This window comes from Neodiprion lecontei, chromosome 1 (genome assembly GCF_021901455.1).
Source record: "Neodiprion lecontei isolate iyNeoLeco1 chromosome 1, iyNeoLeco1.1, whole genome shotgun sequence".
Classification (NCBI taxonomy): domain Eukaryota; kingdom Metazoa; phylum Arthropoda; class Insecta; order Hymenoptera; family Diprionidae; genus Neodiprion; species Neodiprion lecontei.
In genome coordinates this window covers 36,890,722-36,914,295 of record NC_060260.1, presented here as the reverse complement: position 1 = coordinate 36,914,295, position 23,574 = coordinate 36,890,722, and the positions used below count along the sequence as shown (strand labels likewise).

General features: G+C 39.4%; 3 protein-coding genes across 10 annotated transcripts; 2 read left to right on the top strand and 1 right to left on the bottom strand.

Moving 5' to 3' along the window:
- The first annotated feature begins 1,884 nt into the window (after window positions 1–1,884).
- On the top strand, window positions 1,885–5,277 carry LOC107219823 (oxidoreductase OpS5). Of its 2 annotated transcripts, none has more exons than XM_015658165.2 (9): window positions 1,885–2,042; window positions 2,155–2,317; window positions 2,447–2,744; window positions 2,847–3,184; window positions 3,262–3,545; window positions 3,707–3,967; window positions 4,048–4,293; window positions 4,396–4,790; window positions 4,956–5,277. In XM_015658165.2, the coding sequence occupies exons 1-9, from the start codon at window positions 1,967–1,969 to the stop codon at window positions 5,037–5,039; spliced, it is 2,145 nt and encodes a 714-aa protein (XP_015513651.2). In that variant the 5' UTR covers window positions 1,885–1,966; the 3' UTR covers window positions 5,040–5,277. The 2 variants fall into 2 exon arrangements, with proteins under 2 accessions (XP_015513651.2, XP_046591088.1); XM_046735132.1 differs by having other exon boundaries at window positions 4,953–5,277.
- A 2,154-nt stretch (window positions 5,278–7,431) lies between these two features.
- Window positions 7,432–15,477, top strand: LOC107219847 (nose resistant to fluoxetine protein 6). Of its 6 annotated transcripts, none has more exons than XR_006904982.1 (13): window positions 7,432–7,903; window positions 9,414–9,670; window positions 9,822–10,042; window positions 10,130–10,412; window positions 10,546–10,706; window positions 10,801–10,969; window positions 11,043–11,239; window positions 11,320–11,458; window positions 11,576–11,771; window positions 11,868–12,010; window positions 12,142–12,275; window positions 12,753–14,025; window positions 14,145–15,477. XR_006904982.1 is itself a non-coding variant. In XM_015658187.2 (12 exons), exons 1-12 carry the CDS (start codon window positions 7,573–7,575, stop codon window positions 12,784–12,786), a joined length of 2,265 nt encoding a protein of 754 aa, XP_015513673.2. In that variant the 5' UTR covers window positions 7,432–7,572; the 3' UTR covers window positions 12,787–15,477. The 6 variants fall into 6 exon arrangements, 2 of the variants coding, with proteins under 2 accessions (XP_015513673.2, XP_046599404.1); XR_006904984.1 differs by having other exon boundaries at window positions 12,753–14,378; window positions 14,486–15,477; XR_006904985.1 differs by having other exon boundaries at window positions 12,753–14,378; window positions 14,462–15,477.
- Window positions 14,841–23,317, bottom strand: LOC107219838 (cysteine and histidine-rich protein 1 homolog). 2 transcript variants are annotated; one of them, XM_046743530.1, is made up of 6 exons: window positions 22,796–23,317; window positions 16,988–17,226; window positions 16,641–16,852; window positions 16,162–16,322; window positions 15,815–16,035; window positions 14,841–15,502 (listed from the first exon to the last, which is right to left on the bottom strand). In XM_046743530.1, exons 1-6 carry the CDS (start codon window positions 23,039–23,041, stop codon window positions 15,475–15,477), a joined length of 1,107 nt encoding a protein of 368 aa, XP_046599486.1. In that variant the 5' UTR covers window positions 23,042–23,317; the 3' UTR covers window positions 14,841–15,474. The 2 variants fall into 2 exon arrangements, with proteins under 2 accessions (XP_046599486.1, XP_015513664.1); XM_015658178.2 differs by having other exon boundaries at window positions 15,833–16,035; window positions 22,796–23,315.
- Window positions 23,318–23,574: the final 257 nt, after the last annotated feature.

Here is a 23,574-nt window from a genome sequence, read left to right as displayed (position 1 = left end):
GAGATGACGGCATATCATCAAACATTATTTATGACATTTCGTTCGGAACCTGTCATAGTTCGTAATTTATTGTAAGTTGCGTTTATCCATGATGAACCATTCCAGCTGATAAAACAACCTCAAAATTGAACGTGTCGTATTCTAACCAACGGAAAGTTTTTATATAGCAGTAATAAGGTGAAAATATGAAAAAAAATCCAAATTGAAAATCTTCATGGAAAATTCGTACGAAATGGAAAATGGGTAATTTAGTTATAGCACAAAGCACTTAGTTCTGATCTGCGAATCCAGTTGATAAAATAATCTCCACCTTCAATATGTCATATTCTGTATGTCATTAATTTTCAGACTAACAATCAGTGAATTTACTGAAGGAAGCACGACGTTGGTACACGATTGTGATAAATCAAACTCACTAGAAATTTTGCTTGCACGAAGCGCGGCGTGTTTCCGTTATGTCACGTATTCACATACATGTATAAGTTGTCTATTTTAATGTGAGTTTAAGGTGAAATTGTAGTCGATTTTTCAGCGAAGATATTCAACGAAATTTTTATTAAAATTAATGCAACTAATTAATGTTCAAGGGTACTTGAGTGACTGACTTATTCCGTTGAATATTTTTGGTTCATTCAAGCTTGGCAAATGTATATTTAAAATATATTTCATTTTTATTTACATTATATAAATATTTAATATTTATTCAAAATAAAAGCATTTCTACCCTTATTTCATCAGTTTTATTAAACGTTTCGATTGACATCATTACGAATGTTTTTAATGTTCGTTCTTTGGGCAATGACAAACTTTCGAAAAAGGTGAGACTATTTTTTCAAAGTGAAATTAGGGAGTCTTACGAGCTTTTTCATAAACTGATAAAATGAGCAAAGAAATGAAGCCTAAAATCAATACGTAGAAGCATAGCTGCACATTATAATATTTTTGGAATTCAATTCGTTTGGTTTCCGACGTTTTCAGCAGGGGAAAATTTTCATTGTTTGCATGTGTGTACATAGATGTGAAACGAAATAATTTATTGTAAATTGTATTCGTTGAAACGTGTATTTCAACGAAAAAAGTGACAAAAAGTTATTTAATCTTCCCCTTTCGCTTGACATAGTCTTGTCGCAAATGTCAACTTTTTCAGTTATGTAAACACACAAATTTTGCAGAATGACAGTTTATGCCTTATGACAGATTTCCTCCATCTGCCTAAACAACAGCGTGAATCTCTTATGTATGCTCAAGAGGCATGCTGATACAGTCCGCTCTCATAATAGTGCCGGCGTTGGAAAAGTAGGGGAGTATTTTTCTTGCAGCCCAGGTACCCCCACCACTGACGCGCGTTCATGCCATCAGAATGCTCGTCGCTCTCTCGTAATAGTGCCGCCGCACCGGGTAAACTGTGACTACTCGTGTATATTTATATTCGTTTTCCATATCATATAAAAATGGATTATTTCGATTTTCTAAATTCAATTTCTTTTTCTAAATTTCGTTATTTTAAGAGAACCTTTCATACGTATTCCCATTTATTCCAAAAAATGTGTAAAAAATACACTGATATAGTAAAATCATCAAACGTATATGATCTCTATTTCTTTGAATAAAATCGATTATTATTTTAATGATAATAATCGAAATTTGTGTCATTTTTTTAAATGATATTATTACTATATTACGAATTTTGTGACGATATAACATTAAGAAAATAATGATTATAATTTGAATTTAAAGCAGAGAATTATACGCTATTTCATTGAGCCAGCGTTTGGGACTATTCAGGGAGATGCATATGAAACCCGAAGTGAGCCCGTGGTGGGGGTTACGTTCGAGCGAGAATAAGGGGAAGCGGCACTATTACGGGAGCGGACTTTATGTATAAAAGCACATAACGCTGAGTAGGTCCGGTCTGTACGAGTAAATTGTAATAGCTGTTTTAAGCGAACCAATCGGAACACTGAAAATGCGTGTCACAGACAGGACTGTGCTTTTAATCGCAGCGTTAACAATCGCTGTGCCTGTCATAGGCACAGTAATCGGTAAGACAAATAACTGAAGTCAAAATAATTGCTCGCGAATCCATTGATAACTTCCCTATTCATTCCAACTACCACGATGTAAGTGCAAAAAATTTTCCTTGTTTTCCCACAGAATTACCGACGGATTACAATCGATCTTCACCATGGACTGAGCTGATCGAACTAGGTGTCGCAAATTACACTGAAACGGACTGTGCTCGGACCTGCGTTGCCGGGGAATTACCGCGAGTGTGTCTTTTCACATTCGTTATGGAGTTCTACGCAGCAATGGGGACGTAAGCAGCCTCGCACATATCAAACATTATCACTTTTGTCAAAGGAAACAAGCTGATACTGTTTCGATCACGATTGACCTGCATCACAATAGCACGCTCATTATTACCTACTTGTTTGTTCGACTGCAGAGCCTGCGGGAATTGCTCCAATGGTGTTCTGGAGGATTGTTACCGGTCGCAGTGCATCCCAGCCGATGGAACCGAGCGAGAAGTGATGTCCATAAACCGCAAGATCCCTGGACCAGCGATTCACGTCTGTAAAAATGACCTGATCGTGGTCAACGTGATAAACAGAATGGCCGGCGCGGACGTCACCCTCCACTGGCACGGCTTCCGGCAGAAGCACAGTCAGTGGATGGACGGGGTTCCTTACGTAACCCAATGTCCCGTCGGAGGCACGAGTTTCAGATACATATTCCCAGCGGAGGTCAGTAAGAGGCATTAAAATTTCTTTCACTTGGTGTGGCGTGGAAGTGTAAGCTCTACAGTGTGAACTCTGGTAAGTGAATCCTAAATCTTTTTTCCGCAGGATGACGGCACGTTTTTCTATCACGGCCACGTAGGCACGCACAGGACTAACGGGCATTACGGTGCGTTAGTTGTTCACGCACCGAAATCCGAAGAGCCCTGGACGGAAAATCTTTACTCGTATGATTCCGTGAATCACACAATCGTGTCTTCCGATTGGATGCACGAAACTGCAGAGATGTTCTTTCCCGGTCTGCCGAGCAGACAGCCCGGAATCACACCTACGACTATTTTAATCAACGGATTGGGAAGATACTACGACGGTGAGGCAGACGTAGACCTCGTCAACGCTTCAATTCCATTGGCAACTTTTCATGTCCAGAAGAACTTCCGATACAGGTAAGCAATGTTCCATCGTTTCCACCGCCCTTGTTTTTAACGGGGAATACCTTACTCATAATTCCTCCTTTTTGTAGGTTTCGCATCATCAACGCTAACAGTCACGTTTGCCCGTTCATTACTCAGGTACAAAATCACTCCTTAATGTTGATAGCCACCGACGGCAAGCCGATTGAACCGGTCACAGTTGATTCCCTCATACACTATCCTGGTGAACGATACGACTTTGTGCTGATACCACTTGTAAACGTTACGGAAAGAGATGCGTTCTGGATACACTTTCGCGCTCTAGGGTCGTGCGAATCTATTAAGCTGGATCAGTACGGCGTTCTCTCGTATGACACCACTGACGACGAGTTAGGTAATAGCTTGTCAGAGTTTGGTTTCGACTCATCATATTTACCTCAATATGCTACATGTCGTATTATTACGTGCGAATTGTGTGTTGTTATAACGTATAATGCAGTTTCTCGGTGCTTTTCGTTCAATTGATAACCTCGCGTCGATATATTGAAATTGCAGGAATACTGCCAACGCGAAGTCGACCAACTGTATCGAATCCTCTGCCGATGGGGATAGTCGTTAATGACCCAAACACGACATGTGGCGCAAATGCAAGTCGCCTTTGCGTCACTGATTTCAGATCCGTCGGGTACGACGATGCCGATGAAGTTAGAAGAATTTTGACGGCGAAGCCAGACGTCAATTTGATCATCCCGTTTGGTTTTCATTCTTTTGATGTCGATACGTTCCACGAAGATGGAAGTTACCATCCATTCATGAGTGAGAAACTTGAACTTCATATTTGATAAGAATAGTTTCTTCGCATTTGTAGAACCAACTCTAGATATTATGTTATCCAGATCTCGGAGGAGAGAATATTTTATCGGCTTGGATGAACAATATATCTTTCACGTTTCCGAGCAGTCCAATTCTATCGTCGTACAATTCTTACAAGTCTCACGGCGGCTACTGTGACAAAGACAACTTGCCAGCCAATTGTCTGGGGAACGATGACAATGCCACGTTCACTCCTTACTGTGAATGTACCCAAGTTGTAGTTCTGCAACAAAATGACATCGTTCAGATGACTCTTATAGACAACGTCGGTGAGTTAGTCTACCTGAAACCAAAATGTTCCAGCGCGTTGTCTGACCTCGTTATGTAACGTAGCATCAACCGCACTCACACTCCTCGTCCTCGTGTTTCAGGACTCTCTAGTCTCAATCATCCGATACATTTGCACGGTTTTGCTTTCTACGTGATGCATATACATCAAAACTTGACGAGAGACCAAATGTTCACTGTAAGTGAGGTGGAAGAATTCCTCAGTACATGGGAGTTCGAAGAATCTGACGAAGCTTCGTCGACGAATATGACTGTGCCACCACTAAAAGACACCATCAGCGTACCCAGCAATGGATTTGTCATCGTGCGATTTAAGGCTGACAATCCTGGATCTTGGTTGATGCATTGTCACTTTGAGTGGCACATGTCCGTGGGCATGATGATGGTCTTCAAAGTCGAGGGAACGGTTTCTTCACGGCCTCCAGGCTTTCCGGAATGCGGCAATTTTGATCTGTTGGACGAAAGCACCGCAGCTGCGGTACGTATAACAAAAGTCATATGTAGAAGTATGAATGAAAACGGATGAAATCGGTGCAATGAAAAATAATCACAGGTATGATAGATAAAAGATGGGTGGTGAAATATTGACTGCAATTTATAAATAAAAATACAAATTTATTGTGAAAAATACAATATTCAGTAGGTCCAACCGAATAAATGCATAAATCGAAAGCCAAAAATTCGAAGTTCAACTGCTCCCAACCATGGAAAGATGACTGGTGTGTAAGCAAAAAAAAGAGCACACGGACAGGTTCATTTTGAAATACTACACCACATAACGAAAATGTTACGAGAAAATGGGAGTCGACGACCGCTCGGTGCTGGATGAAACAACACGGAATTTCTCATACACAATCATTATACACATTTATGAAAGCAAGATGACCAAAAGCCGAAATAAGGACGAAAATTATATTAATATGTATTGTCCGAGGAATTAGCAATAAAAACGGTGGCATAATAAATTCTGTTCTATTTTCATTAGTTTCTTTTATCCTCTTTTACTACTTCTATGATTTTAAAAAAGACGTCCGTTGCAGTTTAATGACGGAAAACGTGATTTTAATAAAAATTGGCGGGGCTGTTCTTTTGAGAATGTGAAGAAAGTGGAGATTTTCAACATTTTGCAAACATTTTTTTCATTGTCTAAAAAATCCAACTTCGGCGAAGACGTTGGGTGTGGAGTTTTCGAGGAAAAAAGAATTTAAAAATTTTCGATTTTAGACACCTTTTACATAAATTAATATTTGGATTTCAGAATTTACTTACATCTTAAAGCACGCAACATATTCAAATGAGAATAAAATCAGAGCGATTACGATTTTTATATGGATTTCTAGCTGTGCCCTTTGGTGTTACCAGAGCTGTTAAATTGCAATGATCAGTAACGCTGAAAGTTTAGTGAGAACAGAGAAATATATATATATAAGGGATTGGAATTACCTGATCGAACAGTCAGCATCTGAGAATTATTTGACAATTTGTAAGAAGAGAATAGATTGATATGAAAATTTTAACGAGTCCGCGATTGTCGTTCATATACGTATCTATGGTAATATTAGAAAATTGGGTAAATTTAAAATAACCAGGATCAAAAGCTGGATAATTTGGCATAGAATGCACCGTTCATCATCTCATTAGTTATCTCGCGCAGCTTTGTGCAGCTGTCAAAATAGTAAATGTGCCATATTTTGATTGGCAAGAGTAGTCGATAAAAGATGAGTTATTGCAAAGAAGTATAGATGTGTAAATTTAAATAAACAAACTAATTTTTACGTTCCATCAAGCACACTTAGAATTTTGTTTGAATTAAACTTGACATTCTTCTGTTACACGTCAAATGCTCAAATATTGATTGATATATTCGATATTTATGGATATACGAATACGTGTATACTTATTATTCTGTTTCTGATGCGTCAATGTGAAATTGAATCTTCTCTTTGTTTTACTATCAAATAAATTAAGCATTTATCTTAAAATCGTCATTTTCATCATAGGTTTTTGAGGAATGATTAGTTTTGGAAACAACATATGGCAATTCACCTGAAGGAAAATTGGGAAGTCTTGCTAGTTTCTTTTAAAAAAACTATTGAAATTGTTTGTGAAACTACAAAAAAAAATTAAAAAATGATCGTAGTCGACGTGAAAAATGAAATGAGTGGTACGGAAACCACAATCCATTGGCATGAAGGACATTACGGCGTGAACTTCAAATTGTGTAATGAATTTTTGTGACGGGATTTATGGTGCGCTGGTCATGGGGACATTCAAGTATTAGCTAACGCTAAAACAGGGGTAGGCCATTCAGAGAAACGTTATCAAATGTTACCCTATAGTATTAGGCATTCCAGGCAAGCGTTAGCTAACATAGGAGATTCAAAGTGCGTGATCAAAGTCAACACGCTGCCTGCTTGAGAATGAGAAAAAATTTTCTTTAAAAAGAGGTGTTAATAATGCATGTATTGCTGGTTAATAATATCTTGGCAAATATAATGTTTATTACATGCATTTAATAAAAACGATAATATATAATAACGATATATATAATTTGATACTGAATGAATAATGCATTCACATTTTATTGAACTTGTTAATGTGTATCAATAATTAATAATGATTAATATTTAATAAAGTAGGAATAAATTGATCAGGATGTGACTATAAATGGAATTTCTGCCATTCCCAGGTAATGAATCGAATTTCGAACAAGTTTTTCAAAGAGCATTAGCTAACGTTAAAAAGCAGTAGTGGGAAAAACAAAATTTTATCACTAGGGATGGGATGCGAAAATTTGCACAAAATGCGTTACCTAATACGCATTCGGCCCCTAATCATCTTCTGCGTGAAGTACAGAGCCAGCAATGAACAGTGCGACCAATATGTTACCAATCAACGTCAAAGGTTGAGCTAACCTCGTAAAACAACTTTTTTGTCACATGTAGTGCACAGTGCCGCGTGCAGTGTGTCTGTATATTTATTAAGCAACCATACGATTGCACGTGTCCATAATGATTTGCAAACTTGCTGTACCTACCTCGACCAGGGGCTCCACCACCTCTCATCGTTTTCCAATATAAAAGTCAAATCCTCAATACACCCAGCTTTGTGCACCGTATGCTTTTGTCGAGAACGCGTGTAAATTCACTCCAAGTTCGTAGCCCGCGAGCGGATTTCAACTTTTCAACTTTACTGCACTGAAGTTCTTTTTTGCCCTTGTTTTCAAAGTTTTTACTTTAGCGATAAATTTCATCTGCGCTATGATTGGGACAGTTTTTATGCTCTGCGTATCGTTCGGTTTAACGAACTGTCAAGTTTTCGCCGATAAGAATAAGTTTTGCTACGCCAGTTACTCGGAGAGTCAATTACGTCCATCAAACACTCTCGGAATGCATCGGACATCGCGGACCGAGAACCCCATTTATTCCCGAAGAGCAGTACCGGTCTCACGAGGTTCTTCATGGTGGACCGACTTCCCCGTTCTGCCGTTGGTATTCGCTAATTCAAACACGATTCCGAAGGGTCCTTGCAGGGAGCAGGTGCAACGGTACCTCAAGGGTCTTGCCAATTCCACGCTGTGGGCCGTCCAGAGTGAGCTTATTTCGTAAATTTTTAATTTTCACCGACGATGCGGGCAATGACCACAATTGATTTTCCCACTTTTCAAAAAGTAGAAGCCCTGATAAATTAAGGGCATTGCGTTTGATGCGCGCCGAGGACCTACAAGGTTATCAGCGCGCATTTCTGGGTTTCTGATGTGACGCACTGAAACTTGCTAAGAACACTAAACGGATGATGGAACAGCAGTTTCGCTTCCCATATTTTCACCGTTGTTTTTACGTACGAAGCTGCGATAAGAAACGCTTCGTATTGTCTGCACTCACTGTCGGTACAAGTTGTTGCACTAATGTATTTTGTAAATTAAGTCAATGAAGGTTCCTTTGATTCGCCTCGGTCTCCCAACACTACGATGTATCAGAAATTAACAAGCATTTAAAATCATTCCGATTTGACAGATCAATTCTTTGGAGTAATAAATCGCCCTTCACTCAAACTAAGAGTTATTTCAAAAGCAATTAGCAATTGTGGAAGATATTATTGGTAATCAAGATTTGAACATACTGATTGGTGAAAACTAGAAGAGATTGTAACAATTCGTCAATACCTTTTGTTATCCTTGCTTGAGTAAGAACGTTATCGAAACTTCAGGGGTCCCGGGAATTCGAATTTAATTTATGATCTTATATTGTCTTCAGGTGACGATTGTAAATTTTCATATATGTGTATTACGTACGCCTCGCCTGTGAAACTGCAGAAAAACTAAAAGTCGGGTCTTAAAGTCATGGCGCAACCACGAGTCAGCTGTATTTCCTCTTATATCCTTGTTTTAATTTCATCCTTGAATATCTTCTTACTTTCAGCCTAAAAATTTAACATGATATAAATGGCGAAAAATATGTATGTGACCTTTGCATTTGTATGGAAATTTTTTCAATGCGATACAAATATGTCGTATAAACTGTTTTTGGTTTCAATCTCGGAAATACCATACGCGCAAGGGATAATTACATGGGTACGTGAATCATCACAATCTCGCTGTATGGCGATACAGGTATACCTTCTATAATGTATACGGGCAACAAGTGGGAGGTTTCATTATTGATTTTACTCTCTTTACTTAATCACTGGAACGATTTTTTTACACTGTTTGACGTCAATGAAATTAGATGTGCGTACATTGCATGCCCGCAATAATTATGTCTATGCCTAAGCACACATAAATGTGTGCAAATTGTTTATAAATGGAATTGAAAAAAACAAGGTTCACTATAAATCGATATTATCCAATATAGTAGGATGTTCAAGGATCTCATTACTATTCATTAGCTCCTTAAGCAATAATGTAATCAACATGTGCCTAGCAAGATATGGAGGTAATTAGCTAAGCAGAATCACATTTCAAATCTTGACTGTCGGACTTGGAGGATAGAATTTTTTTGCTGCGAACATGCGATATTATTTATGACTGTGAAAGATACGAATAGAAACAAAAAAAAAAACTGAATTCCCCGCATAATCAAATTGAAGAATACAATTTCAGTGTTCGACGCCTCAACGAAGTATCCAAACGGCGTGCTCCACGGTCAAACCAAACATTTGGGAAGCTTTGACCAATGCTACAACTTGCGCGCTGTACTTCCACCGGATGAATTCTCTGACATTGAAGAGCCTGACGAAGTCGAGGGTCGCTACTGTTTAGTTCGCTTGCGTTACCAGCGGAAAGATGTGGTACCGAAACGCCCGCAATCCTTCAACCTTGACTTCGATCCAAACCTATCCGTCTGGAACGCGATTGAGGTGAGCGACTTTCATTACGAAAAGGATTCACTTCCAACACCAGTTCGGTCACAGTGAATTATTGAATCAAAGCGCATACATATAATGGAGTCCATTCAATCTTCGATACGTACAATTATGACTCTATTCGAATTGTATTCGGTTGCTGCAGTACAGGGGAGACTTTCGCCGTGTCAAACGACACTCTGTGTACCTGTCGCTTTGCGTTCCGGCTAGCTGCAGTTCTCAAGATGTTACGACGGCGTTGACGGAGCCCTTGAAGGAGTTGGCGAACGCCCGACAGATACACCTGGACGTTACAGTAAAGCCTTCGCTTTGCCAGGCACGTAGTGACGTCCCTGAGGATTTTACCGTAGGGTTAAAGGTTTTTCTGTAAGTGAAGTCAAAATTATTTTATGGCCATGGCATACGGTGGGTTGAGCCAACTCACAATAACGTAACGAACAATTTTCCATCCAGTTTCATCGTTGTGGCATTGTTTGTCCTTGTGGTAGCGAGTTCATGGTACGACAGCAGCGTCTATTCTCTGGAGAAAGCGGTCAAGGGCAACGAACCCAGAGACCTTTTCCTATGCTTCTCCGCACGGCGTAACTTACGCTCGATTTTTGACACTGGAAATATTCACCCTGGTCTCGATTGCATTCATTTGATCCGTTTTTTCTTAACGGCATTCGCAATATTGGCTCACAGATTGATGCAGTACTATGGCTACCCGCTCGTGGAATCAACGTACCTCGAAAAGGTCGGTGCATGTTTCTTACTGCAGCAGCAATAGTTTATCATACATTACTTACTCGTTACCAAATCAAGTAACTCACTATCGTATGAGCACCTCAATTATGCAATTATCTGGTATTTTCGTTTCACCATATCAGGCCTACACCGTACCCTTTTCCATGATAGTATTCAACGGACCGATCATCGTTGACGGATTCTTTGGTATCGGCGGTCTTCTTTTGGCCTACGGTGTGCTCCATGAACTTGATCGGCGTAAGCGGTTGGATTTTACCGCGCTTATACTGAGCAGATTTCTACGGTAGGTCCAACGAACGCGCATGGTTCTCATATTCATTAAATACATGGTGATGAGGAAAGATGCAGAGATAAAAATTCGCATGATATTACGGCAGGTTGACTCCACTCTACATGCTGGTCGTCTTATTCAATGCTACCCTGATGCCAATGATGGGATCCGGTCCATACTGGGAATCCAGGGTGGGTTTTGAAAGAGATAATTGCGTGAAAAACTGGTGGACTAATCTCTTGTACATCAACAACTATGTGCGTCCCAATGAGATGGTCAGTATTGCGTTGCTGTAAATGGTTTTTAACCATCATCAATTTCTACTACTACTACTACTCTTTTGCGCAGTGTATGTTTCAATCCTGGTATTTATCCGTGGATTATCACCTTTACATCATGGGACTCTTTGTCTTGTGGGCTTATTGGCATCTTCCAAGAAGACTGGGCTACCCGTTTCTCTGTGGTTTGATCGCACTGGGCACTGCCATTCCCTTCGTCATCACCTATGTTCAGGACCAGCAGCCAATATTCCTGGGATTGCCTTTGTGAGTAAAAATCACGCTTAGTGGTGAAACAATTCGATCATAATCGTAACCACATCATGCAATTCTTCGTGGTTCTCCAGCATGGTGGAAGCTAGGAGAGATCCATATTTCGTCGGTCACTATGTTAAATCACATATGAGAATCGGTTCCTACATGGTTGGCGTATTGGCTGGGGCAATTGTCTACGACCATAAAAACGCCACGTGGAGACTCCCCAAGGTAATGATAAAAAAAAAAATCGACGACGAGAAATCGAATCCTTCGTCGTTTCTACTCCATAAAGTGTCATGCCTATACTACTGCCCGCTGTCAAAAATATATCATTCTGAATTTCAGGCTTGGTCACGAGTTCTTTTTATTTTACTGGCCGTCGGATTCCCTATCATCAGCCAGGCTCTGGCCGCCAAGTATTTCGACCCGAATAGCGAGCTGCACCCACTTGAGACGGCGGCCTACGCTGGCTTCCACAGAACAGCGTATGCTCTTGGAATATGTTCGATCGTTGTTCTGATCACAATTGGCGATGGTTTGGGTAGGTTGGAGGATCTTGCAGATTACGAAACGCGATGGAAATTGCCTTTTCCTTGAATATCCAGGATCATCGAATGTTTCATTCGTACATTTTCAGACTTTCATTACAACTTTATGACACCACGTTGGGTTCCGCCCCTTGCAAGACTCGCTTACGGTGCTTATCTTCTCCACAATATTAAGCAAATCTATGACATCGGTGCTACTAGAAGCCCCCGCGTATTTTCCATTAACAACTGCGTAAGTTTCATGTAACTCACGTTACGTTGCCATCCATACGTAATTGTGGAAGCATAAGACGTTGACTTTTTCTCAATATCATTGCATATTGCAATGCGAACGCGCAAGTTCTTCAATTTTCCACATTGCAGCTTTGGGAATTTGTGTCAGACATGGTCTATACTTTCGGTATATCCCTGCTGCTGTCGGTGGTTGTCGAAGGGCCGATACGAAAGATCGTAAAGTTCATACTCACGAAACGACCAAGCAAATGTCCCGCTGAAGGGTGAGTCTCTGTACAAGAAATAAAAATATACATTATACAACTTGCGTCGTACGTGATAGTCGGGTATGCAAAACTTTCATGACCTTGGCATTATCATATCAGATATAGATTTCACCCTGCGCCTGGAGACTACTTGTTAATCCACGGAGAGCAAATTTAGAATGATTTACGTCGATACACTTTGACTGTATTTACTTCAGTCACATTGACGCACCGGACCTCGATGTTTGACGCATTGCTTCAACAGATTGGGGTGAATTCCACCAATCTGTTGAAGTACGATGCATCGATTATTATTCACCTATTTCCCGTCAATCATTGACAGAAATAGCGTCAACTAAGGAGTTGATATAATTTATTCCAGAATACTTGACATGTAACACTCCAAATTTTCTCACTATGTGGTGACTAGGGTATAAAGTTCGAAAGTTGCCGCTCTCACTACCATATAATTGCATCTTATTTTTTTACTTTCAGATCAAATTCCTACGGCATCAAAAAGATCAACTGAAAATGACCCGAACGAAATTATGCGAATTGTCTCCTTGTACATTGTATAATATATGCATAGGTAAACTCGTAGTCCGAACATCGACGTTGTAGTACGAATACTTGTATATACCCTAGTTTGTGATTTTGCATCATGTTATTATTATATATACAATCGTTCATCTCGATTACCATAGGATTCATGTATTATACAAATGACACAATGACATACAATTCTAGTGCTATATCCTGTAATACATGCGTACCCACAGGATTTGGAGTTACCTAGAACGAGGATGTGATATAAAATTTCATAAGCAAGTAAGTCGATCGTAGTAAGCCAACACCGAGAAGGATGAGTTATATATCAACTAAAATAAATTTGTGGTTTTTACTTAACTTGCGCGCGTGTAATTACACACTGATCGTATTTATAATTGTTATCAAATACCAAACTGACGGAGTTTCTCTCCGTAAATTTATAAAAGTAGTATGAGTAAATTTCAGGAGAAGAATAAAAACCGGAAGGATACACCCGTAACCTGAAACATGCAAACTCACCAACGTTGCTAACTAATGAAGAAGTTACACGGATATTTCTGCTTCATTCTGAAAAAAAAAATAATAAAATTGAATTTATAGAACAAACGGAGTTAACAGGATTCAAAAATCAGGTATATCTGCGGATATTTAGTTCTTTAATTTTTTACGCACTGATGTCGATTTCCACGCATATTCACCGTGAGGATGCGAATTCCAAATTTTCCACATTAATGGAGGGTTTACCTTGAAAGAGTACCTACAAAAAGTCCTGACCGTAGAAGCCTGCCATTTTTTTACAATGTTTTTCCGATATAACATTAAACAATGTGTATTACATGACGTAGGAATTTTTATTTGAATAAAATTTATCAAATTCTTATCACAGTTCACTTTTAATCCATTGAAAGAAAATAGTACATTACGCAACAAGGGAATAATCGACTTTTATTCACGTACTGCAGGACCCTTATAGAACTTTATTTCCGACTCAACTCTGGCTACATTATTGACTTGATTAGTGGGACATTTTTTGCAGTATTGTGCGTAGAATTTTACTGCAAATGGATCAGTACCTACGCTGTTGTATCGTACAGCACGCCTGCCAAGAATTTAGGAAACCGTTTACCGTTTACGAAAACTTATTTTTTCAACAATCAACGTTTACCGTATCATGCTGATTCTTCATTATCTCATCGATAATTCCAAACTTATTATTCACGTAAGATAATGCAAAACTGTGGATGTTGTACGTGACAGTTAATAACGCAACTTACAAATCTTTATTTTACTAACGTCGTTTGCTTATCTAATAACCTTCGTTTGATAATTGTACCGCAGGTATTTTTTCACCTAGACCTCGACCGACGATAGAAAATCCCATGCCTAGAGTGGCGCCTCTCCACTGGAATGGCAATAGTTTTTTGGGTTCAAGAAGAACTTTCACCTGAACTCCCAGGCTTTCTGACACGAGGAAACTTCGACCTGTTGATCTCGGTTGACTGACCAGAATGAAATCGTTATCTGCCGAACTTGACTGCAATTATCACCGTAACAGTAATTATGGAACTAATGGTGAATTGTAAAAAAAATGTATCGTCTCAGAATTTGTACTTATATAGGATTGAACGTGACGATTCGTGCTTGTACTTTCGAAGCACTTATTTTTCTTCTTCCTCCAGCTGGCTATCTTCTGATGGGAATGCGGATGTGCTAAATCTTAAAACACTTCGTGATACACCATCAATTATTCCGTCATGGTTATTTTCAAAGTTCTTTCATCACGTCTACGAATAGCACCTCTGTACACTCTGGACAAGGCAGAAGCAAAATGTTTGTCAAAAAGTTACGACCATCGACATATAACGGCGAGAGACATTGAGAATTTGTTTAAAGCCATTTCTGGACATACCTGAGTGCGTGAAAATTTAGGAACTACGTCTGGATACTCTAGAACGGTTGGAAGCAAGACATTGTGTACATTTTTACGACTACCTGAAACTGTTGGAATAAAAAATTAAGACGACAAGTCAAGTATTTTCATAGTAGTTTCATAGTGAATTTATTTAAATCTACGGGTTCACAATATCGACATGCTGAATTCATTATATGCTTAATATCTAATGTGCTAAATATAATATAGGTTCTTAGTTATTTATTACATTGATTGATGAGACATATTTCAAAAGTGTTTACCGAGGCTCAACGATATCAAGTCTGGTTTTCTAATTTGAAAAACCGCGTCAGCTAATGGTATGAGTATAAAAAAGAAAAACGATAAAAAGGAGAAAAAACAACTATCAATACTACTGTTTCACGCAAAGTTGTGTTAGGCAATTAACAGAATCATTTCTTACCGTCGATAAAGATTTAGATATATGTATATTTATATTTCTATGCATATGCATACGCATACGAGTATAATGGATAGATATTTATATAAATATAATCATGATATAGCTCGTCAAGATCTGTGTATAATTCTCTCGCCTACGCTCTACACAATCAACAGTCAGCGAATAGATCATAATCCGTAGTATCATTACTCGTAATAATATGAGAATACCAATTATTCATACATACAGCAATGATCAGCCGTCTAGTGAGGATTATATTAACATCTTGCGTTCTGCCCTCCGCTAAGCGTTAGATCAAGTCTCTGAATAATGCGTTACTTCGAGGCCAAAAACATGATCAGTCTGAAAACAATTCAACAGTAAACACGTGAGTATCGTCGTTGTTCGTATGTGATTATTTTTGACGTTTTTTTTTTTTGGTCCCGCCATCCGTGTTAATCGAAAGAAACAAATATATCCTGGTGAACTTGGCAACATTCAATACGGAATTTTTTTCAAAACTCGAAGTGAGCCAGAGCGATCAGCTGACCAACGGCCGCCATATTGTTCCCAGTAATTTCCGGTCTTGTTTTAATGTTACACAAAGGGATAGCTCACGATGCTGGTTTAAAATCAAAAACTATCAAATAGCAAAAAACGTAGAAGAAGAATTACCGTGGAATGTGAACGTACCGAAAGTTGATAGCCTTTGCAGCTAGAAGTCTGTTGCACTCGGCGGTGTCAGGGAGAGGTAAAGGTAGATACGGACTCTCGTTGTCCTGTTCGGTAAAATCGAATCTGTGTATTCTCGGCTGTACTTTCATGTCGCCGAACGGTCCTTTGAGGATGAGATAGTGTAACGGCAAAGGATACGTTGTTTTCGTTTTCAGTATTAACTTGAAACAGAAAACAGGCGTTCAAAAATTTCTCGTAGCTAAGCGCTTAGTCAGCAGCCTTGGATTCTCACATCCAAGTCTGTGATAATATTAATATGGATTGCTCTGTAGGCTGACGACACAAACCTGATAAGTCATGTCACGTTCTGAACTTTGTGTCGGATCACGTTGACTGTTGTTGATCCTGGCCTTGACCACCCATTGGTTGTTGAACGCGGTGAATCTCGATGTTTCGTAAAACAATTTATGGACAAACTCGTCGGTTCGGTACGGCTTCATTTGCAGATCTTTGAAGCAACGAAAAACAATGTGATGATACGAGTCATCTGCATTTCTAATAGCTCCAACTATGTGATTGATTTCCATGCAGATGGTAAAAATTTTCTACTCTTTCCTGTTACTTCGTTTCTGTGTTTTGAGAGTCAGGATGGAAAAAGAGGAACGAATCGATTATTATCGTTCTTTCAAAAAATCCACTGCATTCAAATACGTAAATAGTAGCCTACTTCGTATTATAACTCGAAATGAATCTAATCATACCGTACATCTCTTTTCACTCATCACTTTTTCCAATCCGTTCCCTGGAAAAAGAGAAATGGACAAACCGTTAAATGTGATCTTTTCGTAGGAGAGTAGATCGAAGACGCTGTCATAGAGTCGACGTTCCTCGAGGGTTCTGGCATCGATGTCTCGAAGTGCCTCCATCACGTCAGCCCCTGTACGATGCGGATGGACGCAGTGGGTCTCGTGCTCGGCTCCTTCGTGGCTTGGACCCCGCCATGGACATCCGATTCGGCTGTACTTGCAGCTGGATATTCTGGAACCGCGTTAAAGGGGGCTTCAAATCAGAGTGTCGATGGATCAATCGTTACGAGCCTTCTCTCGACTGATTAATTCCGCTTGATGCGGGGGATGTGAAATGGTGTTTCCTGAAACTTCGTCGAGGAGTTACCTTTCCTCGCACATCGTTTCCTCGTGTCGTTCCAAAGAATTCCTCGGGAATTCCTTGGCGCAGTATTGACACTCGGCCGGAAGTTCAGACACTGCTTTTTCAACGGCAAGATTCCTCGATGCTGACGTTTTGCTGATTTCAATCCGACAATTCGGACAAGTGGCGAGCTCATCGCGAAGCCTAGCGTCGGCCAGGACGTGCGTGAAGCATCCGGCGCACATCAAATGTCCATTGGTGCACTGCAATCACCATTGCAGAAAAATCAGTATGGAAACTCGGGAAATCCTTATGGCGAATTATACACTTCGCATAGATTACGCAACTCATGTAGTATATTGTATATTATCATCAAGCAAATATGCCGCGGTAATCAGCGAGGTTCAAACGGTAATTACTATGAAATTTTTGCTCAATCAGTTAGACGTAATATGTTCATTCCCTTTTTCCGTTGTTTTCTATTGAGATTTTTGTCGAAAGACAGTGATCTACGAATATTCTGCTATTTCGGAAAATCAAGTGTTTATTATACGCTATAATCGAACTTGATTGTGTATTTAAGTGAATATTGCAATATGAAAATTGTAAATGCAAAGTATTCTACAAATGATATGTAAACTCAAGAAAGAACGAGCTGTCAGAACTTTATAGTCACTTCTTCGTTCATCATCGTCACTTGGCATACGTGCACGTGAATATTTATAAATACGTACACATATAAATACTCATGTGGCAAGTAAACCAGTTAATGGGAAGGAATTTTGAATTATATCACATTTCCCGGGAGAATAGAATGAGAGTTGTAAAAATGGGAGAATATTTGTTATTGTTTTTTTATCGACTTGGGACAAGGCATTAAGTATAATTAACTTGTAAAATAATGTGTTTTGTGATACACTGAAGCTGTTTTATATCACCGCACATGCTAAAAACAATTCTTATAACTTATAAATATGCAATCTAATGCGTCGTTACCATTATTTTGATGTTCTATAACCTGAAACACAAAATCGGACGTAGAGTATTAATTATTGACGAATTCTCAATTTTGTTTACAGGTATAAATATATTGGAAAAAAGATAGGCACATTAAATATTGAATGTGTGATCATACGTCACATAGGAATGGCCTTACTGTTATATATTCACGAAAATGATAATAAATAAAGGATTTTTTTTTCTTTTGTCCTCTATATTTCCCTCTCGCTAAAGATGAATCCTAGTATGAAAGGCAAACCACTATTATGCGTGTATGATGAATATTATTGAACTATCGATGTATACGTATATATTATGAACGTATAATTCACACGTACATCATAATTAATTGGGAATAGGAAAGGGATAACACATAAGAGGTGGTAGCATTCAAAATAACTAATTTGAAAAATTAACTATCGTTAACTCATCTCTTTATTTTATTCTATAACCTTTTCGAGCTACATTTTATACAAAAATTTGACGATAGATCAATATTGTTTTGCTTCTGCAGATCAATCATCGATTAATTCAAAGTTTGGCACATATAATTGTCGCCTGTCGACTATAAAGTTAAATTGCGCTAAATTAGTATCATCTCTAGTTTATGTACAATAACAATCATAGGTACATTAAGCGGTATTAATTTATTACATGTCATAACAGCACACTACAAAAGTTAAAGTGGCGTTGGTATATTGCACTATTAATATTAGTCGGTTCTTTTTTTTTCTAAATCGTCTTTCTAAAACCCTTTGCAACTTCTAATTATGCGTATGTACTCAATATAATTCATGAAATCAAGTGACAAAATTGTCCCTGCATGTGAATAAATGAAATTGAGTCGTTCGTGATGTGTACACTTATTTTATCCGGGGATTCATACGTGATGGAAACATGTCTATCAGAACTACGTGATTTAACAATGAAACGTGAAAAATACGAATCTGCGTATTGCCAGCTGTATTTTTTCTGTACATTATGCATATTGTAATGTGTACACTTTTTGTATGGTTTTGTTTGCGTAAATTATTTATTTATATAAAACGAAGAAGGCACCGAAATAAATTCGACATTTATATACCTACGATACACAGGTGATGTATAAACATATGTACATATTTCTCTTTGTCTTATGCGAGACGACTTTAACGGGGATTTTCTTTATTCCATTTCGAAAACTAATTATAGAAACGTGAATTTAGGCAATATATATAACAGGATTTTCTACCCAGAACCTACTGTATATATGGTTTCTTTGCTCCGTTAAATCTGCGAATCGATTATTTTTTCATATACCTAAACGAAATGTCTTTCAACGCGAGTAGGTCAGCATTTTACACAACGTCCGTGTTGTACAAGAAATTGGAGTAAGAAATAATAAGCAGAAAGAAATATAAATAAATAGCATAAAAAATCTCGGTTCATTGGAAAAGTAAGAGGGAAGAAAAGAAACGAACTTGCGACGACTGATTCTTTTTTACAAAATGTTGGTATAACGAGACCTAAGCCAGCTGCTCGTTAAAAACTACTCCAATACTCGACCTTTGAGATCCCTTTCTAATCTTCCTAACCGTTTCATTAACAATCAGGTTTCATCGCGACGGAAGAAGTTCTGTTTACCAAATATACACAGAGACTACGACCCTGTTACAAGAATTCCTTCCAACCCGTCGAAGCATGTAAAATTGTTGAAGAGGGTAATCGTTACAGGACAACACTCGTCTACATGTACACAAGTTATTTGACTTATCTTACGTCGCCCGAATTCCTTCCTGTACTCATTTTCTTTGCACGTAACAGGAATGTATTGTACACTGGCGATAAGATAGCGAGGCAGCAAATGGGCATTTTGCTTTTCATTGGTATTTGTTCGTACGGTCATACCTGTATGCATCTGCACCATAATCGTCCCTAAAATAGCCATGGAAAAGCAAAAAGAAATTAACGTTTGTCAATATCACCGAAATGAGTATCTATTAATCAAACCGGAAGTGAGAGATGACCGAAATAGAGAGGAAGAAGATGGAAAAACAAAAATAAAAGAAAATGATCTCAGTAAATAAAAATAATCACGAAGTCAACGAACGCAATGATAACAGGAATTCTCTGTCTCGTGTGTTCAAATACAAATCAGGCAAAGATAATCTTTGCACTATTTATCTTGACCTAACAACTTCTGCAGGCTAGACGTGGAATACATATTATCTCGGTTGCTGCTCGTTTGGAGTACGAACAATTATGATATCGCCAGTCCCGACTGTTTATATAAGCAATAAAACCAGATAGAGACAGTTGTTAATAGTTTGAACCACTAAACGAAGTCGGCTCAATTCGTATCAATATAAATTATACTTTGAACTATATATATATATATATATGTTGAACGTTGCCAATGACGCGTCTGGCTCCGAATGGCGCAACGATTGCAATCCAACGAACAAAAGATGATAAGCACTGATTATGAGAAAGAGAAAAGAAGCAAGCATCGAATAGACGGAAAATGGCGTCGCGTGACATGAACGATTTAAATACATCATAAATTCTCTCTGTACCATATATCTTCGTGCGTGATTGCAGAGGGAACCGATAAGTGATAAGAAGGAGTATATTTAAAATAAACAAAGAAAATAAAGGCGATAACTCATTCGTATTTAAATACAAAAACTTGAGATTAACGATTTTATCCATACAAGGGAGAGAAACGACAGACTACCGCCAAAGACGCGATGATGGAACGATTAGATGTAAATAAAAATATTACTGCGTAGAAGCCGCGGAAGTTAAGGTAAGCTCTCAAGGTTGCGTAACGGTTTTCACGCTGCAGTGAACGTACCTATATGTGTGGCTGCAGTTTATATATATGAAAGCTGCGCTATTGTTGCATAATTGTACGTACAAACGTACGTATGTACGTATACATACAGAGTAGATTGGCCCGCGGCACACGATTTCGTTCGTCGAATAGTCACGAGGCTGAAGTTGGCAGCGTAATTCTAACGATGCTTAAAAATTGGGTAAAAAAATCGTCCATGTTTCGCAACGTTACGATTGTGTAACGATGTTCGATGAACCGTATGAATAAAGCGAAATGGTCGACTGATATATTCTCATGACTCAATCCATCGGTAGTTGTAAAATTTTAAAGTAAATCCATGTTTTCCCCTCAATTTTTCGTTACGTTAAACGTTGCAGCCAACTTCAGCCTCGTTGTTCAATTGTTTTCGATACCCACGTTCCTCCGTTGAAAGCATTATTACATAGACTTACGGATATGAAAGAGGGACAAACTCCGATTCACGATCAGATACGCAACGTAATATAAGTACCTAGGTGTGTCTCCGGGCTTTGTTGCCGATCGTGAAGAGTCAACTCCGTCTTGACCATTGCCGGTTATTGATTTTTCAAACCCCATGTGTTCACCGTCGACAGGAAGGCGATATTATCGTAGGTGTAGCACTTTCGAGAAGTGGATTCTGGGTGAATTATCTAACACGCAAGAATACATGTCGAAACGGTGGTGAAGAAAGAAATGCAGAAAACAGAATATTATCAATCTGTTCTTTTTTCATTATTTCTTTTTTCATCCTATTTATCGGAGGTATTCTTTGTTCCTCTGTTACAAGAATAATGCCAACGTGAACGCCATGCGGGGTATAAAGTCGTTCATTGATTATGTAGAGAAAGAGAGAGAGAGAGAGAGAGAGAAAGAGAAAGAGAACGTGAATTATTCACCTACCTTGTTTTTGCGCGTTTTTGTATATATAATATATACGTAGTATGTACCAGAGTACGATGCAGCTTTTGAACACAATATACTATTTAGCTCAACAATTATCGAATACACATTCACATTTTACTCACGCACATACACACACGCATACACACAGTACACACACGTGCCGTGGATACTTTGAGCATCGTGTCCTCTTTTTTTTTTTAACAATTGATAATTTATTCGATTTTCGGTGCGCTTTCAGGTTAAAGTTTACGATCTGTAAACTATAAGTTATCGTAACTACGAGGATGTCTGCAAATTTTTAGATTGTACGACATACCTATGTAATAAAATCGAGCGTATACTTGCCTGACAATCCTTGCTCCTTTTATCTTTTTCTTTTTTCAATTTATTAGTTTATCTATACCTTGTTAGCGTGTAATTTTGTTTCTATAATATCGAAAAATAGACACTACTAGTTCTGCGGAGGGAGGAAAGAATAACAAAGTAAATGATGAAAGAAAATTAGTATACAGGTACTATAGTTGTTGCACAGTTCGTCTGTGCGTTATATTTTACTTATAATACTAGGATAAACACCGCTGCGTTTCATCCAGATATTGCATAAGAGGGATAAGAAACAGAAGAAGAAAAATAAGTAAAAGAGATCTCCATTTTGTCCTACTACACGCCTTCTATCACAACCATCCACATATTACAACATATACATATTCGAGGAGATTCAGGACTCGACGTTGCAAAAAGATCGCAAGATCGGAGAAAATGAGGACATTTCGTTCAGGAATAAAAAAAAAATCAATACAAAGAAATTCGTCAGCGGGGTGAGAGAGGAAAATTAAAGAACAATCACGTGCGATTTGCCCGTACGAAACGAAACGCGTCACCGTCGAGACCGTACATGGATATTAATCGAAAACGTGAAATGCGCGTTTGGTGGATGGATGGAGAGGTACGTGACGGAACAGCTGTTCGGGATCGCTGTCGCGTCACGGTGAGCGAAGGAGCAGTCGAGACAAAGAAGAGACGTAGGGAGAGAGAGAGAGAGAGAGAGAAGGGATAGGAGGCGCGCGTAAGGGCGAGAGGGACGTACATACCTGGTAAACGGCTGCCCGGGGCAGATCGAGACAGACGGCACAGCAGAGGATGCCGCCCAGCCGATGCTCCAGCTTTTGCTCTGTCTTTCCGTCGCCCCTTGAAAATTTCCTACGCTTTTTATCCGGTTCGAGAAAATCCTCGACCTGTTGTTTCTCGGCCTCGTCGCGTATCGGTGTTGCGGCGGCGACGGCCGCCAGATCCGAAGCGCCGCTGGACGACGCGGCCTCGCTGCTCGGATCGGCCATTTTTGTTGTTTTGATTTTTTGACAACCGTCTGGGTGCCGCCGCGGAGCCTCACCCGCCGCTCTTTTGTCTCCTCTATATCGCTGTATCTCTTTTTATATATCTTTCTATTTTACACCACTCCGATCCTGCCCCGGGCCAATCGACGATAGTTTCCCGGCTCAAAACTCTGCCGTCATCCACCCGATCTATCAAATTCGTTCCTCCTCCTTACTTTGTGTTCTGTCAGATATCTCACACGCGCTGCTGCGTGACACTGACTGCGCGACACACGCCGTCGAATTCCCAGCTCAAGAGGCACGTCGGCCAAGCGGCGCGGAGGGGAGAGGGGCGAGGAGGAGGGGCAAATGGCTGGCGGGGGGGAGCGGCACAGGCCGGGAGCGGGGGGGGGGGCTGCATGCGAGTCAGCTGATCGACTCCCGACACTGCGCAGCAGGAGCCGTTGGCCAATCTGGCGAGACCCTCGCAGGCGGCACGTGCGATATTTTTAAAACCCACGCCACGGCTATGATCGTCCTGCTCTGTACGCATCTCC